The sequence below is a fragment of the Anguilla anguilla genome, chromosome 10 (assembly GCF_013347855.1).
Source record: "Anguilla anguilla isolate fAngAng1 chromosome 10, fAngAng1.pri, whole genome shotgun sequence".
Taxonomy (NCBI): Eukaryota; Metazoa; Chordata; class Actinopteri; order Anguilliformes; family Anguillidae; genus Anguilla; species Anguilla anguilla.
In genome coordinates this window covers 35,391,975-35,410,597 of record NC_049210.1, presented here as the reverse complement: position 1 = coordinate 35,410,597, position 18,623 = coordinate 35,391,975, and the positions used below count along the sequence as shown (strand labels likewise).

The 18,623-nt window shown below is 45.5% G+C and overlaps 1 protein-coding gene across 2 annotated transcripts in view; it reads left to right on the top strand.

Annotated features, from left to right (window-relative positions):
* The window catches only part of kiaa0825 (KIAA0825 ortholog), a 116,770-nt gene extending 99,780 nt beyond the window's left edge, over positions 1-16,990 (top strand). For both annotated transcript variants that reach the window (XM_035378888.1, XM_035378887.1), the window contains exon 20: positions 15,599-16,990. In XM_035378888.1, coding sequence (XP_035234779.1) covers positions 15,599-15,695 — 97 coding nt within the window. In that variant the 3' untranslated portion in view covers positions 15,696-16,990. The remainder of the gene's footprint in view (positions 1-15,598) is intronic.
* The last annotated feature ends 1,633 nt before the right edge of the window (positions 16,991-18,623 follow it).

Below are 18,623 nucleotides of genomic sequence, written 5' to 3'. Positions count from 1 at the left end.
TTTGTCCCGGACGACATCTGTTGTTAAATTAACTTGACCCGGGCCCAGATACCCGATTTGCACCAGGCAGCGCCGCGAGATCCCTCTCAAGGCTTGGTGTCGGAAAGCATCGTTTCCACCCGGAGAGCTGACGCCCGAGGTGTCGCCCGGACAAGTCCCGGAAGGGAGTTTAGTCCGTTTCGCTCGATGTCTCTTTTTGCAAACAACCTCTAGCGTCCAATTTTGAGAACGGTGTATTCTTTAAGGTCAGTCGCTGGAAGCAGATGGAGAGATCGCGCGATGCGAAGCGATGAGGAGGCGGGGCCGGAGTCCGCCGACCGCCGGATTCGTCGCCCCTCGGGGGGCGAAGACGAGGCGCTTCGATAAGACCTCGCTTCCTACTCGCTATTCATTCGGGTCACTCCGAGCGTGCAGAAGTTGTTTTTTCTTTTTTTTTGTTTAAATAAGAAACCTATAGTGGCTGAGGCGTGTGCGGAACGGGCGAGGGGAACGTCGAACCCAAATGAGGCGTCGCTCGCGGTTTACTTTGGCCCGGCGTGCTCGCCGCGTCGCGGGAAAGTGAAACCGCCCGCAGGTGTGCGTTCTGCCTCACCTGTGCGATGATGGGGGAGGTGGGGGAGATGGGGGAGATGGGGGGGGGGGGGGGTGGATTTTAAGACAAGCGACCGAGTGAAACAGTGGATAACGGTGGAAGACACCGCCCTGATCCAGCGGGGGTGGGATGACTTCCCCCTGCCGAATCCTTGTCGGGTTCTGCCAGAGAGGTTACGCTGTCCGGTTTACGGATGGCTTTGCTGGGGGGATAACCTGCCTGGGTGCCCTTGGGCTCAGCCCACCCCCCCCTCCCAGACAAGTCTCTCCAGAGTGAGTCATGCAAGCGGACCCGGTCGGGATTTATGGACCTAATAGGCACCCTTAAAAGTTTCCTCGGACGAGGTGTCATAATTAATGGCTGCCAGACTTTTATTACCTCCATGGTGTTCGTAATTAGGCTAAATAGGGGGGGATTACCGGGGCCCGGTACAGGCAACATTTTTCACTTTGCAGGATTTATGACCGTCGCCGCGGCTCCCAAGGCCCGCGGTAAAGGCTCTCATTTGCATCGCGGCGAATGTGCTGGAAGTGCGCGTCGCCGCTTCCTGCCGTCCCCGTGCCGGGCGCCATTCCGTGTCTGGGGCACAGCAGGACTGCCATTGGTTGGCTTTTTTTTTTTTTTACAACATTAGTTGTTGGCGCATGCTTATTTGGAACTTTTAAAACAAAAGAAGCGTTCTTGTACATTTAATGCATTCATTTATTTGGTGTATATGACATGCGCTTATGTACTTTGATATTCTACTTAAATAAAATAAACACGTTATATTGATTGTAATGTTACTCTCATTCCCCTCTATAGTGAGCGTGATTGTGGCAATATAGAACCTTAACAACCCTGTGTCACGCAGGGTCTAATGAGGCTGTTTCAGTGGGCCATGTCCTGTGTGTCATGCTAATGTATTGCAGTGCTTGGCATTGCTGAGGTAGTTATACTTTTTATGCTATTTAATGTTGAAAGCCCTATACTCTTTTTCGCAAATGGAAAATGAAAGGGTCTACTCTCCATCAGTCTGTAAACACTGGGGAGCTTGTATTTACGCTAGTTATTGTGTCGCAGCTTTGGGCAGTACAATGAGTAGATGAGGAGATGGTTGGCATTGTATTCAAACTCAGACAGACAGAGTGGCCAAAGTCATTTGCTCAAGATGGCAGACAAACTAGTTAGCTACAGTGGGTGGACCACCCAATGAGAGCAGACGAAAACAAGATGGTTCATTACACAGATGCTCCCTTTTTCTCTCTCTTCCCTCATGAAAACAAAATACTCCTTTTCTCATAATGGTTTCGACATCTACTCACCACCATGACCGCCAGTGTTTCCAGCCTGTAGAGAAATGTACAATAACATGGCCGCTCGCCAACCTGACGCTATAAGGCAAAACTACATTCAGGATTTAAACTGTAAGCCTTATTCACTAGTACATCTTAAAATTTGTACAGTTTTATGAACGAAGTTCGTATGTATTTGCTTATGTGGAAGTTAGCAGTTACCAATTGACTCATGAGCAAACTGAGGACTGAACAGTGGTTGAACTTTTGAAGACTGAATTTTGAATTCTGAATTTTGATAAATGCACAAGGGAGCAGATGCAGTCTTGTCATGTAAAGCTTGTGTTCTTCTGCGCTATAAGTAGCAAGGATTCTTCCTTTTCTTTTTCACAGATTTCAGTTGAACAACAGAATGATAGTAGAACTTCATCAACCCTGAAGGAGAGGTCTAAACCATTCTATATTAGTTTTACTGACAACTGCCAGATGTTGAACGTACCATGGCCTTCATGTTATCTTACTGTGGTTTTCATAGACCAATAAACAACGTGGAGAAATATTGTTCTTGTCTGAGTGACCGCAGTCTCGATTGTCGTCCAAAACTGAACAAACACCAGCTGTGTCGACAGTATACGCAACACAGCAACATTGATTCGCCTCGCCAGTTATCCTCGTCCAGTGATGTTTACAGTGTTTCCATTTATGCAGCTGGATTTTGTAACTCTGCTTTAGGTTTCTGCTTACAGGCTGTGCCCCGCCCTGGAATCGAACCTGCAACCTTATGCTTACACGAGCACGATTACCCCCTCCCTCCTCGCTTCTCCCAATATGCCCCCCCCCCCGGACGGCAACTTAGCTGGTCTGTGTAACTGACGCACGTCTTTCCTTGTCGAGGCGGGACGTGTTAATATCAGCGATGCAGAGCGGCCAATTAAGGGGCCCCCGCCCGCGTGTTTTCACCGGCCCCGGGACGCACTGGGGAGCGCCGCGCCGCGCCGGGGTCCCGGCGGCACCGTCGGCAGGCAGCTCCGAGCGCTCAAACCACAGCCCGCGGTCGAAGACAGGCCCATTGACGGGCCGGAATGGCAATAATTTATTGTGTATTGATGGAGTGTGACAAATCATGTCGGAGCGCGCGGGCTGGTGGGGGTGGATGGGGACGGGGGGGGGGGGGGCTCCAGAGGGGGAGGGGGGGCGGAGGGGGGGGGGGTTGACGGGCAGGGATGAAACCCTTCACAGCTCATTTGGTCCGAATGCAGCCACCTGGGTGGTGCGTCACTCCAAAAACACCAGCCTTGGCACTCGGGGGGGCTCCTGACAGCTGCCCGATACAGGGGTGCCCTCTGCGCATTAATCAACTGGGACGGCCCGACAAGCCGCTGAGGATCCACGCTGACCCAAAAAAAAGAAGAGAGAAAAAAAAAACACGAAACAGAACAGTTGTGACTTCTTTGCTGGCCCCACAGGAACTTAGCAGACTGATGCAAATGAAAAGCAGATGTTTTTCAATAGTCTTTGTCCATTTTAGTATGTAGTCATGATCTTCTTTTTTTTTTAAATAAAATAACATTGTTCACAGAGTGCCTTTGTGTACTTTTGCATATCCTGTAAGTATGAAATGTGTTCATCCCCTCCATGAATTGATATTAAGCACTTTATCCTGTGGTGAGCTTATAAATACCTCAAAAATAAAGTTCAAAAAGTGGATGTATGAAAGAAAGGAGGCAGCAGGTTTGACAAGTGAAGGCTTTTAGGGTGGTGAGGTCACCCAAAGATTGAACTGAATCAGATTAGTGCTGAGAGTGAACCAGTTCAGAATCAAAATGGGGAAAGGGGGGACAGTTTACACCACCTCCACAGACATTTACATCATGGCATTCTGGGTAAAACTATGACGGGTAAAACTAATGTATGTGGCGATATGCATTCTGTACCATGGGAATGTCACTTTTACCTTTGAGATTTTAATACAGAAACGTGGAGTTTTTATTTTTAGTTGTACATCTGTGCGGATGTGTGGGTTGGAGTGTCTTCCGTGAAGGGCGATGGTGATTGGGTAAGCACTCGTTGTGTAAATATGATGTGGGCATAATGTGGGGTTGACCAAAAATGAACCAAGAGTAATCAAGCCTAATATCTGTGATTAAGAGTGCTTGTTATGATCGTTTCAAACGATGTGCTTGTTGTGTCCGTTATAAATAACTTTGAAGACGGTTTGAAGTTTTGACAGGTTGCTTCTGAGCTAAAGCCAGTGAAGTTTGCTCTGGGGTAATCCTTTTTTATTTTCTGCAGAAATGTCAGGCCGATCTTAACCTGGCATAAACAGCCCTGGGGTGGTCAAAACTTTTCATACGCAATGTCTTATCATGTTCAGTCTGATGTTTTTTTTATTAGCATATTCCAGTTATGCCTCCTATTGCAAGTCCTCATTGTGAGATGATGCATAATTTCAGGCAAAAAGCAGATTTTGCAGTTCGATTTTGACGCATCGCAACATCTTAAGGATGCAGCGAAGATCCTCAAGTCAACTCAAAGAGCTGGAGCGAGTAAATGGCCGAGCGTCCTGTGGAAATCCCTGTATTGGCTCCCATCGCTCAGCCACAACGTGCAGGGATCCGAACTGTCCCGTGGACTCCGCCCGCGTGATTTGTAGCGCCTCGGCCTTCCTGTCCGTAGGAAATCGACCGCGGCGAGCGAAAGCCTCTGAGCGGATGCGCGACTACATGCTCCTCCCATCAGTTATCCCCGTGTGTTAATTGAGGATGGGAATCAACAAGCTTTTTAGGTATGCAAAGGCCATCTGTTCCATTCATCAGCATTCATTGATGAAAACCGCCGCGCCGGAGCCACGGATTCCTCTTAACTGGAGACCCGATACGGAACTCGCTCGGCTGTTAATGTTTTATGTATGCGCGCGGAAGCTAGCAATAAATCTAGCGCGCGACGCGTCCTTAGAATACACGCAGATTGGGGAATATCAACTGTCGAGGAGAGATCCCAGTATTAAGGGTGCCCCACCGTTTGAAAATATGTTCCGGCGTTCGCGTCGGGAGAGAGGAATGATCACGCTGATTATTATTTTTCCGTTGTGTTCGTCGCCTGTTTTCTCTCCGAAAAATTGTTTTCCATCTGTTGGATCGCAGAGCGCGCTTCGTCCATCTGTTCTGCGCTCTACGTTCCCTCTTTTCCCAACAGGAGATAACGAAACACAACAATGACACGAGATGTAAAGCGGCAACGGCGTAATCCGAACGGACAAAAAAACCCCTAAACAGATTGAGGGTTGATGGATTGCCCTTTAATGGGTTTGTCCTTTTCTTTCTCCGTCTTTATTGATCTTAATAGACGACGTCCTCTCCTGCTCTTTTGACAGCAGGTGAAAGGGATTGAAATGGAACAGGTTGATGACGATACCTGACTGGCTCGGCAAAGATAAAAAAACGTTCCAGGTAGCCTGGCCTTGACCGCGAAGGAGACAGAGGCTAATGAGTCCGAAACTCACACGCTCTCCGCCACGAGCCGACCGTTTTGATCAGAAATGTTATTCCTCCGTGAAATATTAGTAATTAATTGGATGTCCTGGCACAGTTCACCCTGTGCTCCCTGTCACAAGTTTTCTTAAGCTCTGCCCTAAAGCCACTCATTAGCAGTTTTATTACAGAAGGTTTTTTTTTAAGGGGGTTGGGGTTGGGGTTGGGGGGGGGGGGGTGATTGCACCTGAGGTTTATAGCTGCTGTCTGGTTTCCCAATTAATTACTAATGAATATTAAAATGTTTTCTGCTTCAATGTGAAACTTTGTGTCTTTGAATATATTTTATTTTGTAGCATTTTAAAAATGATATTCTAAGGATCACATAAAGCTAATGTATGCCGGTTCTAATTATTCTGAGGCGCGTATTGCCATTCGTTTCTGAATCTGACAAAAGCCCCGCACTAGAGTCAGTGCGGGGTGAAAGGCAAACAGAAAGCTTTTCACATTCATTGTCTGTTTCATGCTTCTGTTGACTCAAATAGTTGGAGTGCATTATAATTTCATTATAAAACAAAATTACTGTCTCCTGATAAAAATCTGTAGATTAGGAAGGCATAACAATAAATTATGCAAAGTGTTTGAAAACACATACAGTTATAATTAGATGGCATTTGATTTCAAATGAGGCGGCGGTGGGAACTTATTTATCTCCTTAACCCCCGAAAACTTTCATTAGTGTTCTGCAAAATGAGCTGTTTGAAATGGTGAGAGAGCGAGCGTGTGATCAGATTTGCCTAAGCGCCGTTTTCCCGACTTGAAACGTTCCTTCTTTCTCAGACGTCGGCCCTTCTCCTGTCGCATATTCAGGGGGGCAGGTGAGATCAGTGCCTCCTCAGGCTAATCGCTTCACAACAGCCCTGACACGAAGTATCAAATGGCGAAGGACTAATAACCAGTTAGGGCCACCGGTTCGTCTCCCCTCGTTTTCTCCCATGGCACTTCAGTCCTCCGCCAGCTAGAGGTCACCGTAGCCTCTTTGTCAAGCCGCTTCTCAAACATTTGAACCCATTTGAACCACCTCAGTTGATAAAGTAATTGCCACTAGTTAAGTGCAGACGATAATTGACAGCGATGTTTACAATGGACATGCTGCAGTATTTTTAAGTGTTGTACTGGGGCATGATGGGTTTTGTTAGAAGCAGAAAATGTTAAATAGAACTTTTTTTATTAATGATTGAACTAGTTAATTAATCATGGTCTTCAATCAAGATTTTAAATAGAATGAGGTCCGCTGGGCTAACACAAAAAACTGCACCAATACCAACCCTTTTCAGATAAGATCAGACTCCCCTGCTTTACATGGTAGAATGTTTCTTTTTACTGATGTGATACTCAATCCTGGTCCTGGAGAGAGACACTGTTTTCTAGTTTTTGTTTTTTCTTTAAGATCAGTGACCGATTCAGACCCAAAAAATCAGACACGATGCATGGCCGACTGACAGGGAATGATATTTCCATTAAACGGTGATCTTGCAAGTTGCCGCAGACACAGTACACTTTAAACGAGCAAATCTATTGGATCTGCTATTGATCTGAGTGCTACCCATGGAGGGAGGGGCTAAATCGGCAGGGTATTGTTGCACAATGGCAACTTCTCTGGCCAATCAGATGCTCATAATCTGCCTGTTTCAGCTGCGAAGTGCAGTTGCTGCAGCAGCTTAGCTTGCAGAGGTTGGCTGGCACACCCATCAATCCTTGCCCCTCCTCCAAATTGACAGAGAACATAGGAACATTAGGACCAATCTACAGTTGACATAAGGCATTCTGAACTGCAGAGGAAATAAGGGAAAGCAACTAAAAGCCATATCTTTGAATTCCTTTTGATTGATCATAGATTTATTACATAAATAATTAAGTAGATCAATTACTAAATTGGATAGAAATGTTTTAAGGCCTTTCAATCATTGTTTTAACTATGTCCTTTTTGAGCAATATATCTCATTTTTTAGGGTGTCTGAGCATATTTTTGTACTTAAAATATGCATTGCAGAGAGAGAGAGAGAGAGAGAGAGAGAGAGAGAGAGGAAAAAGCTCCTGAATAAATGATGTTCTACATTTTGGGAAGCATATCTAGGTGAAATCATGGTGCATTTCTTTTTGTTTTTCAGTTCAGCTGGGAATGAGCAGCTTGTATCAGGACCAGCTACTGTACGTGCCTGTTTATAAGTATAAATCTTTGTTCATTAATTTATACGGCCATGTTTTATTTATATCGAGTCGTAGGGGGCTGTGTTTTTTTTTTCCGCTCGCGAAAGTGTCGGAATGTTGAGTTTGGGTTTGCTTTGGGGGCGAGTTTCAGTGTTGGAGGGGGCCTGGTGGTAAAATAAGACCTGTCATATGCTGCTCTTTACTCTGCCCAGCCTTGTCAAGGAAGACAGATTGCCTGCATGGAGCTGTTTGATCCACAGACCGAGTGCGAGTGGGGGGGGGGGGGTGGGGGTAGGGGGGTTGGTATGCTGGGATGGCAGTGGGGGGGGGGGGGGGGGAGTGTCGGGGTGGCAGAGGAGGTGGGGTGAGGGGGGGATGGTGGAGAGCCACTGGAAAGGTGTTGGGTTCTTTTTTTCTCTACTGCATTGTCACTGGCACGAATTTTAAAAAAAGAGGGGATATTAAGAGGTGTTGTTTCCACGGCAGCCTGGAGCTGAGAATAGGCTGACACAGATTGCACCGGTGGGGTTTGATTGGGATCGCGGAGGGAAAGTGGCAGTTGCCTCCTTTTTGTTCGGCGCGCTGTTTCCACGGAGATTGCGACTGTCCTCTTGCGAGACTGTCAGGCTGAGATAACAGCCGCGCTACAGCGGGGCTAATAATTTGGCGCCGGTTGACGGGGAGCCCGGACTCCTGGACTACATCCGCCGCGACTTTAATGGTCGCTATTTTAGTGGAGAGGGTCGGCGCGCGGAGAAGCCGGCGAGCTCGTAACGAGAAGCAAAGCCGATGATTTTCCGAGCTGTCCGGGACAGATACAGCGAGAGGGGCTCTGCGTAGTTTTATGCTCTCCGCGCATTGGGGGTCCGCTCCTCTCCGGGTTCCTGAAGGGCCACAATCCGGGAGCTTTGTCAGCTCTCTAAAAAAACAGCTAACGTTCTGCGGAACGGCGGGAGAGGAAGGCCGTATCGGTTTAGCCGTGGCTGGCGATTAGACGAATCGGGCGGTAGAAGCGCGGAGCGGTAATGAAAAACCGCTGACACACGGTGGGAAAGGGGGCGCGGCGGTAATTCCGTAGATTGCGGGCGAGGAGCGAGAATCCCCCGGAACCTTGTCTCCTGATTGGATCTCGCGGGGCCCGAATGACCGGCGGTCCGGCATTTTTCGCTTTCCCGGCAAAGCGCGTTTAACACACCTCGCTCCGCCCGCCTTTGTGGATTCGTCATAAATAATAAAGGTTATTTATGAAATGACGGATAGCGTTCGCACGCAGGACCGCGTGGCGTATTTTTTTTATTTATTTTTTTAAGGTTTCCAGGCAGCGATTTGAGTGAATGCTCGGACCGGTTGGCAAACAAATTAATATGGAAATGTCTCCATTAATTAAGAGCGCGGCTTAAATTATTCATTAATTAATCCACTGCAAATTTGCACAAACTTTCATTAACTGACTTTGGAGAACGTTTGAGACCCAGACGCAGCCCCACATAATTGCACGGGAGACTTTAAATATGTAAAGCGCACACTCGTTTAAGGTTATATCATCTGTCACCATCACCATACTTCACTGCATTCCCACCGACCGCAAGAGAGAGACCCTTTCAAATAACTTCTGTCATCGTAAATAAAAATAAATGAGAGCAGATCTTTTTAAAAATGCTTTCTCCCATTTTCTCCACAATTTTAGAATTCCCAATAGTAAATATGAGCATTCCTTTCCGCAGACTTACAGTATCAGTTTGGCAGTGAGTAGTCGAGACTGCGCTCTTCTCCAAAACCCTCGATTTCTTGTTTCACCGCGGGTCGCAAGTCGGCCTCCCGTGAGTCAGAGGACGAGACTCTATCTGTGCCGCTTAACAGGTGCACTTGCAGTTGCCTGACTGACCTGTGGGGGCACTGTTGCGCAGTGAGACGCTTCCTTCCTGGCTGACCGAAATCCTTCCGTCCCTCAGAGACACTGAAGCTAATTGTGTGTCTCCATGCTGGGCTCCCAGCCCCAGTCCATACCGGTTTCGGTACCAGACTGTGGGGCCCGCCCTCACACGACAGTCTGGTTCCAAACCCGGTAGCCTTAATTGGAGGAACCGCTGAATTATCGTCCTCATTATAAATAGACCTGAGGAACTGATAGAGTAACATTCTTGGAGAGGAATTTTTTGCTGTTCTAACCTCAAATTTGAATACTAATACTGCTATTGAACCTTTTACTAACTCAATAATAATAATAATAATAATAATAATAATAATAATAATAATAATAATAATAGTAATAATAATAATAATGTTGTTGCTACTACTTCTAATAATAATATGATAATGATAATGATAAAAATAAACTTAACTTGTTCAATGGGTTTTGTACATTTTCCATAATTATCTTTGAATAGAAAATGGACCAAGTATTTGCGTGGTTAAAGGGATGTTTAAGCACACTCTCAGGCACTCAGGTATGTTAACCTTAAACGTGCAAAGATATCGCCGGACACACGAGCTTAGCATAAATCTGAGCTCACGTCAACGGCGCGTCAACACGTTCTCAGTCCCACATCCGCGCATGTTGTGCGTCCGCGCTGGGGCTCTGGGCGAATTCGAGCCCCCTGGTTTATTTTGAGAGAGGGCACTGGTCTCTGGCAGGTGCTGTGATCTGGCGGTCCTCGTCAGTGCTGGGATTTGGAGTTTAAAGTGGCGGTGGGGATAAAGACCCCGGCGCGCGCCGTTTCAAAGGCCACTCGGAGATCTGTGGGCGGGCTTTGATCACATGCTCCGCCGCTCGCCTTCGCTCTGGGCCCCGGGTCCCCCGCCCCCCCCCCCCGCCCAACGCCGGTGGCTGCCAGACCAGAGCGGGGAAGAGAGAGAGAGTGCGCTTACACATACACACTTGTGCACACCATACCGCACACACACACAGGCACAACACGCACACACGCACAACACACACCCACATACTCACACACCACATGCATGTACACCGTATGCACACACACACACACCACATGTATGCACACATGCACACCACATGCACACACACACCGCATGCATGTACACCACATGCACACATGAATTACACACACACTCACACACACACACACACCATGCATGTACACCGTATGCACACACACACACCACATGTATGCACACATGCACACCACATGCACACACACACCACATGCATGTACACCACATGCACACATGAATTATACACACACACACACACACACACCACATGAATGTACACTGCATGCAGGGGCACACATACACACACGCACACACGCAGACCACACACACACATATACAGAAACACAAACACACACACACACACACTTCTATGCTGCAGTTTTTAAAGTCTTTACCGAACGGCTTGCCACATTCCCGTGACCAGTACCAACGTCGGGTGTCACACAAGCACGCGCGTTCCCACGCCGTTGTTTTTAAATTCGACCTTCTTGCTGAGGTCTGCTGAGGGGCGTCCGCAAGACGCCCCAGAGGTCGCAGCCCTGGAGTCTGGACCTGAGTGGAACCCCAGTGTGTGTATGTGTCTCGTACAGGAAGTGATGTCAGCCCCCTGCGGCGATGATAAGAGCTCTCGGGCACCCGTGTCCTTGGTGCAGTCAGATAATTGTGTCTCTTTTTCGGGAGTTCTGCTTCAGGCTACCCCGGGCTCAGCCACTGGTCAGGACCACACCTGTCTCAGCTTTACCTTAATCTCGTTAGTGATCAATTAGCTCCCAATAATTTAAATCTGCACAATTGCAAGCATTGGATCTCAGCTTGTCTGGCAAAGAAATAATGAAACTTTATCTTTTGCTTAGATTTGGTTAATTTATCGTTTTTAACTGCTTATAGGTAGCTTATAAAAAGCTTATAAGCTTTATGATTAGTTTTTTATGATCACGTGATTGTTAGTGTGTGTGAATTGGTGCAACTTACGGCTGAACAAGTCTTGAGGTTTCTGTTTTGCCAGAAAAGTGTATAATTGTCTGTGTGTGTGTGTGTGTGTGTGGAATAACTTTTTTCTGAGTTGGGCCTTCTCTGAACTGTTGCTATAACAACTAACAGTGTAGTTGTCGGCAACGGTATGGTGGCAAAACTAATCAACAACCTACCCGATAATGTGTAAATGTTTAAATGAGTTTAAACAATATTAATTGACTTCATTTGTTCCGTGTAGCGCTGTCTGCAGTACCGTAAACGTTTGAAGGAGGCCAAACAAACAGGCAACGGACGAAATCCTCGAAGCGCAGGCCACCGCCGCTGAAGCTGCCCGGGATCCAGCTCTCTCCGCCTGACTCGCGTCTCCCCGGCCGCCGCGGAAAGCCGCGACCTTTGGAAAGTTTAGCACTTTAAATATTTAGGTTGGGGTTATGACGGATCCTTGAAGCGCTAAGCCGCGCGAGAAGTCTGCGATTAGCCACTTGTCAGCCTGATCCTGCATCGCACCGTTCCCCCCCCCCCTCCCCCCCCCCCCTCTCCGCCCCGCGCTTTGTTTGACAGGCCCCCTTTTAAACAAACACGGGTACCTGTCTCCAGATTGAGCCGACACCCAACACGGCGAGGACACTTTTGGCGAGCAAAACCACTCCGGCTCTGACAGTTCCTATAATGGCCTGGCTTGTTTCTTTTTTTCTTTTGTTTCTTTTTTTTTCTCTTTTTGTCCTCTTAGCCCGTCGACGGGCGAAACGGGCGAATCTTAGCGTCGAGGTGTGTTCTCTGAACCGGCGGTGCTTCTGAAAGCGAGCGTCGAACGGCCGTCTTGATTTACCCGCGAGCGCCGAGCAGAGAGCGGCCTTTGGCTGACCTGTGTCTGACCAGGCTGTGGGGGCCCGCTGCTAAGATAGATGGATTATGGATCGAACGTCTTTCGCGAGCGCCGTCTGAATTTAAAGCTTGACCCTCGGATGTAAAATTCAAAAGGACGGCGGCCGCCGCTGATGAATTGCCTGTTATTGCTTTATCTAAGTCAGATCTGCGGGCGTCGATGTTTATCAGTTTGGTTCACTTTAAAGTGGGATTCACTGGCTCACCTGTGCTTGCTTGCGTCGTGGCTTTATGAACAACTGGCTCGTTTGAGAAGTGAAATATCGACCTGCGTTATATCGCAGATTTTCTGCAGTCCCTTTAACCTCTCGACCCTGCCCAAACAGAAAAAATGAATTTGGTAAATATGGTACATGTTTCTTCATACATGACTGCAGTGAGGTATGCGTTGTAAAAAAAGATGGGAGAATGAACAGATGAGAATTGACGTGCAGTGAGTGGTTCTGCACTTTCATTAGGTAAGACTGGCAACACAGAGCACAGGCTTTGTGAAAACAGGCTCATTGATTCCCTGGTACACAGAAACATGAACTGTCTTTTCATGTGTAACTGCTTGCTGGCACGCTCCTTATGTCTTATGATTGTCTTGAAAGCTTTGACTGTTGAAGCAATACAGAAGCTTCTAGAAGCACGCTGCATTAGAAAGCAATCCCTCATTGACAGTGTCATGAGGTGAAAATTCTCTGAGCAATGTTGAAAAACCAGAACCAAACCTTTGAACGCGTTCGGCATGAAAGCAACAAATTACACTGCAGGGGTCATTTACACTTTGCAGGGTTGGATTGGATTGCTGATTATATAATCACAATAATTGAAAAAGTTATTTGCGCATGTTTGTAGCAATAAATGGTGTGATTGCAGACCCTGATGGGACAGGTAATCTGGTTTATAACTGTATCCACAACAAATGGGATCTTATGGGAGTTCATTTCGAACGGTTATGTGCTGAAAGGTTCTGATAGCCAACAGGATGCTGGGCTCTACGCTGCTCTACTGTGTTCATATTCCTGATGTGCTCTCAGTCTACCCCACCTCCTTCCCTGTTTCTCTCCCTCTCTCTCCCCCCTCACTCTCTTTCTCTCTCTCTATCCTCCCTTGCTGTGTTACCCCCGTCTCTCTCTCTCTCTCTCTCTCTTCCCCTCCATCTCTCTCTCTCTCTCAGATTTGCACTTAACACCTTCCTGTGGATAGGCTTCTCATTTATCAACTCTGTTTGTCCCCCTGACAAGCCGGCCGCTTCCTGAATATCAATACCCACTAAGACAATGCATTGGTCTGCGGAGCGGGTAACCTTCAGCTAAATGGCATTCCGCTTAATCCTATTTGAAAATTAAACATTGAAAAACCTTTACCGTATCTCCCCTCCGCCCCCCCTGCACCCCTTCCACACCCCCACCCCCCTCACCACCACCTTCCTGACATCTCACACACTCCTGACATTTGTAAATATTATGTTTTTCGTGTCCCTGTTATCTGTTTGTTGGTTTGAAATAATGACTGACCACGGATGGAAACTGAAGTGATGACATTTTTTTTTTCTTAAATATTACCCACAAATCCCCTCTTCTTTTGGCTTGGACATCTCATCACATCTCTCCAGCAGCACTGGGGTGATAAGTCCACAAATGTTGCATCGGGAAATATTATATATGAACACTGCGTATGAAAACTATATGAAAACTCCTGTCTAGATTCAACCCTGGAAGGGTGATGGTGCTTCGTGATGTTGAAAAGAAACAATGCAGGAGCAAGGCCTGTGAGACAATTCCAATACGAGACACACACGCATGCGTGCTCGCACGCTCATGCATACAACAGTGCGCACGCACACACATTTACATAAACAAATGCCCTATATATTTGTATTCATTACTGCAGTGACAGTCTTGCTGAGGAAGAGAAAGATGTGAGATGTGACCAGATTCAGACTTCTGTGAGACTCCACTCAGGCAATCACATAGAGAGAGCCACATCTCCATGAAGATGATGGCCAAAGCTCTCCACTAAAATACACCACATTTACCTGCATGAGGATAGACAAAAATAGCATCTCAGAAGGATCCAGTGAAATTATTACTGCTGAAAAAAAAATTGGTGGTCCAACATCAGTCAATTGAACGGTAAATATGTCTGGAAATCAAAACTGGGTCTCTGGGTAGTGTTTTACCCATTGGCTGAGTCTTCCATGAGACATACATGTTGGTTGTTCCTCATTAAAGCTGTATGGTTTTTCAGTATTACAAAGTGAACAATAAGATACTGCACACTTTGGAAATAAAACTGCTCATTCAATAAAGATACAAAACGTATGGTCCGTTACAGTATAGCCTTGAGTAGTCAATGATGTTTATGTGCACACAGTACAATATCTCAGTATTAAGACTGGGCTGAGGTAGTACGTGATGCTTCTGTTATACCAAAGATAAGGCTTCCTGGATGTGCTTGCTGGTTCTTGCTCATCAAAGCTCTACTATACAGAACACAGTCACAAAAGACAAGGCCATAGGCTGTTCGGTATTCACAGAGCTCAAAGCCCCCCAATATTTATAAGGTTTCCCCCAAACCTGGTGTGCGTATTGTCCCCTGGTTCTCACAGGATAATCATTTGATCCATGCATACAGGTAGAGAACCCTCAGTGTGTGACTTCCCAACAGAAACAAGCCTTTCCCACAGTTCTGCTATGAAGGAAAGCGCAGAGAGGGATTTAGTTGCCGAAAAGTTGTTGTCGCTTCTAACTTTTGGTAAAATTTGCTGCCCTAAAGCCTGCAGACGATAGTTACACTCTACATCTGTCAACTTGATAGTTTTGTTCATTCCTTTTTTTCATCCTGTTTATGTACTTTTTGTGGATTTTTTTTCTCTCCTAGCAATGCTTACAGTCCTAGTCTCCTTCCCCGCAAATACTGACGCGGACCGTTTTTCCCCACACGCAGATTAAAGGGTGTTCCGGAACGACGCGCACACACAGAGTCGCGAAAGGCAGGCAAATTTATGTACGAAAAACACGAAAAAGGAGAAAACAGAGCGTTTTTGTTAAAGTGACTGTTGGCGCGGTTGTGCCAGGGCGGTTCTGGGCATAGGGGTATTGTTCACTTGATCTCCACGCCAAGCTAGCTCGGGAAAGCGCGGCGCGGCGCTCCTGCCGGAGACGAGCGGCGGGCCCTGTGTTGTCGTAATAGGCGCGGCGACGGCGCGGGAGGGAGCGCTAACGCGGTTTTCTGTCTCCGCATCTCAGGTGGGACCTGCAGGATGGCGCGGCCCTTGAAGATGAAGAGAGGGCCCTGGCGGATCTCCTGCGGAAAGCCTACTTCGGCGACGGCCCGGGATCATAGCGCTCCGTCGGCGTGCGCCGCGGCGAAGCGAGGCGCCGGAGCCGAGCGGAGCCCCGCGCTTCGCCACGCCAGGCGGCGGCGAACGCCTTCGATTAAAGACGCGCTTGACTCAAAAATCGCTTCCCCCTGAATTCTCAACCTCTTATTTTCTCCTTCTTCTTAAAGTTTGGGAAATGAATTCATTTCAGGCCAGAGCAATTGAGGATAAAATGGAAATTCAGATTAAGGGCGCCTGTGATCATCAACTGTTCAACTGTTTTTATTGTTTGTTTTTTTCAATGTGCTAGTCCAATAGCCAGGATTGTTCTTTGAGACTGCTCTTCAAGGCAGAAATTATTTAATACTGTGTGCCCAAGAAAATAGGGAAGAGGCCTTGGCTTTGGTAAGATCCGCAGGTAAGCCTGAAAACAAGATGGACTCAAATATCCCACTGTTATCAACTAGTTCAAATGATTCATGATGTGAATAATTATCAATTTATTGTTATTTTTATTACAACCCTATTGACAAGAATTGAATCATCTGTGAAACTACTGCTGTAGTGAAATGAGGTACAACATTCAAATGGGGAAAATCGTTTTTTTTTTTTTTTTTTTCAAAATACAGCATGCAGCACTTAAAGAAAGCAACTCTTTCAAATGTAGTCGTCCTTGAAACTCGGAGCGAAAATACCAGAGTACCCTGAAAAGAGATACATGAAGACTACTTTCTCAGACAACGTGCGGCTTGTCTCGCAAAATCAACATGTTTCTGTCTAATTCTTGACATCTTGGCTGTCTAGTCCTGGCGATGCGCTTTCAAGCCTTCCTCTTGTACACTGTATCCTCTGACATGTGAATCCTCTGTGAATAGAGGGCAAGAATGAAAAAAAAACTCACTTTTTCATTGCTTCTCAGATCCTGTCACTGATGCTGTAAAGTTATAGGACTTGGTGTGACTTGTGTACAGAATGTTATGATTTCATGCATCATTGCTATAGCATCCATAGAATATATCAGATGGAAATATTCTTGTAAAATTCTGAATGTATATTTTGTAAGAACTCCCCTAGAATGAATGTGATTATTATTATTATTATTATTATTATTATTATTATTATTATTATTATTATTATTATTATTATTATTTCTGTAAAGGATTATTATTCTGTTGATGTTAGTTTCAAAAAATACTTAATGTATAGTAAATGTATGATATGATTTTTTTTTTTTGCACTTAAAAGTATTACTGTGTCTTATTAAATCTTTGTATCCCGTAGTACTGTAAGTGTCTGAATAAATTAAACAGCAACTCTGTGCTGATCTTTGTCAGTATTCATCCCCAGTGTATTCAGAACAATAGACTAAAAGGTGTCATTTAATGTATTCAGATTTCAAATTTCAGGTCAATTAAGTGCAGTTCAAGTGCTCTCCAATTGTAAACATTAATTATGCAAAAGAGAATGAATCTAATTTTCAGTAATTATTCATTTTTGTTTCAACCATAAAAAACTATTAATTATTAAATACAGGAAAATGTTTCACAGCAGAATGCAGGATGAACATTCAGAGAAGCTGAAATGGTTTGCTAAATTGTATTTTCAAATAAAAAACCTATTTTGGATATGTAGCTTTTACATAATAATAATACATTGTTATTCTTATATATTCATATCAAACTGTATTATGGCAGTTTCTGTGGGGTGACGTTATAATGTAACCCAGATTTTGCTGTGTATTCCAAATGTGAAGACTTGTACTCCAGGGGTGATGGGTTTCAAGGTGAGTTACCTATTCTGCCCTTAGCCTGAATATCCATCATCTGTATCAGTAGAAACAGTAGTGGTGTGTGAGTCACCCTGTGTGGGGGCATATCAGAAGGTAATTGTCCCTGGTGCTTGAGATGTTATACTGCTATGAATTGTGCCTTTTGCTGAGATCAGACTGACAGAAGTAAACTTGTGGAAGACCATGGGAAAATAGCGGGAAAGCACAACATTTAGTTGAGAGGGTTTTGGAAGCACTTTGCGAACAACCAAGGGCTATGTTTTCTTAGCTTACATTTTCTCTTCTTGCTCCTCTAAACCATCTCCCACTTTGGTTTCTACAGTTCTTGTCCTTATTTGCACCCAACCCAACTGCTGCAGATGTGCTGCATAAAATTAATTCAAAGATATTAAGATTAGCCTACATATTACAGATTATGTTTGTCAGTCCATGTTCAAATTAGCACTGACTGAAGGACTGTTGAGTGGCAGATATAGCAAAAGCAGCTGATTTCAGTGCAGTGATGCAACCCACTCTCAATTCAAATGTGGCTCGCAGCCCAGAAAGGTGATGCATCATAGACCTATACGCGATGATGTCACTTCATCAATCTCAGTGCTCTTGAGCAAACTCAAATTTGCTACATAAAATGATAACGTTAAAGAAGCTGGGGCAAAAACAAAATACAATGTTTCAGTGTCAACATGAGTCTAAAACATGCTTGATAATATCTGACAGACTTTCAAAGGCCTTTATTATGATTGGCAAGAAAGGAAAATTAAAGCCAGAACATAAGATGATGCCTATTGCCATTGCAGCACAAGAAACGGCCCAAAGCCTACAGGGGATAATGCTGTTCTTAAGTTATTTTTGGAGTGCAATGAGTGCAACTATGGCTTAAACTGGAAATAAATAAATGGTTGGGAGATCTGAAATTGAGATTGAAGACATCCTGGAGTCATGTCTAGTTTATGAAATTCAGAACCAATGTCTAAAGATAAGAAGGCGACAGCAGTCAAAATTGTAATGCCATTACTACAGACAGACACAATACTTGCTAGGAAACTGTGTTATGAACTCACAAATTTTAGCAGACATTGCTAGTTGGTTTAGTTTATTACCTTGTGAACTAGATAGCTGGGAAGCCTATTAAGCTTAGGTAAGCCTTCCAGTCATATCAAAC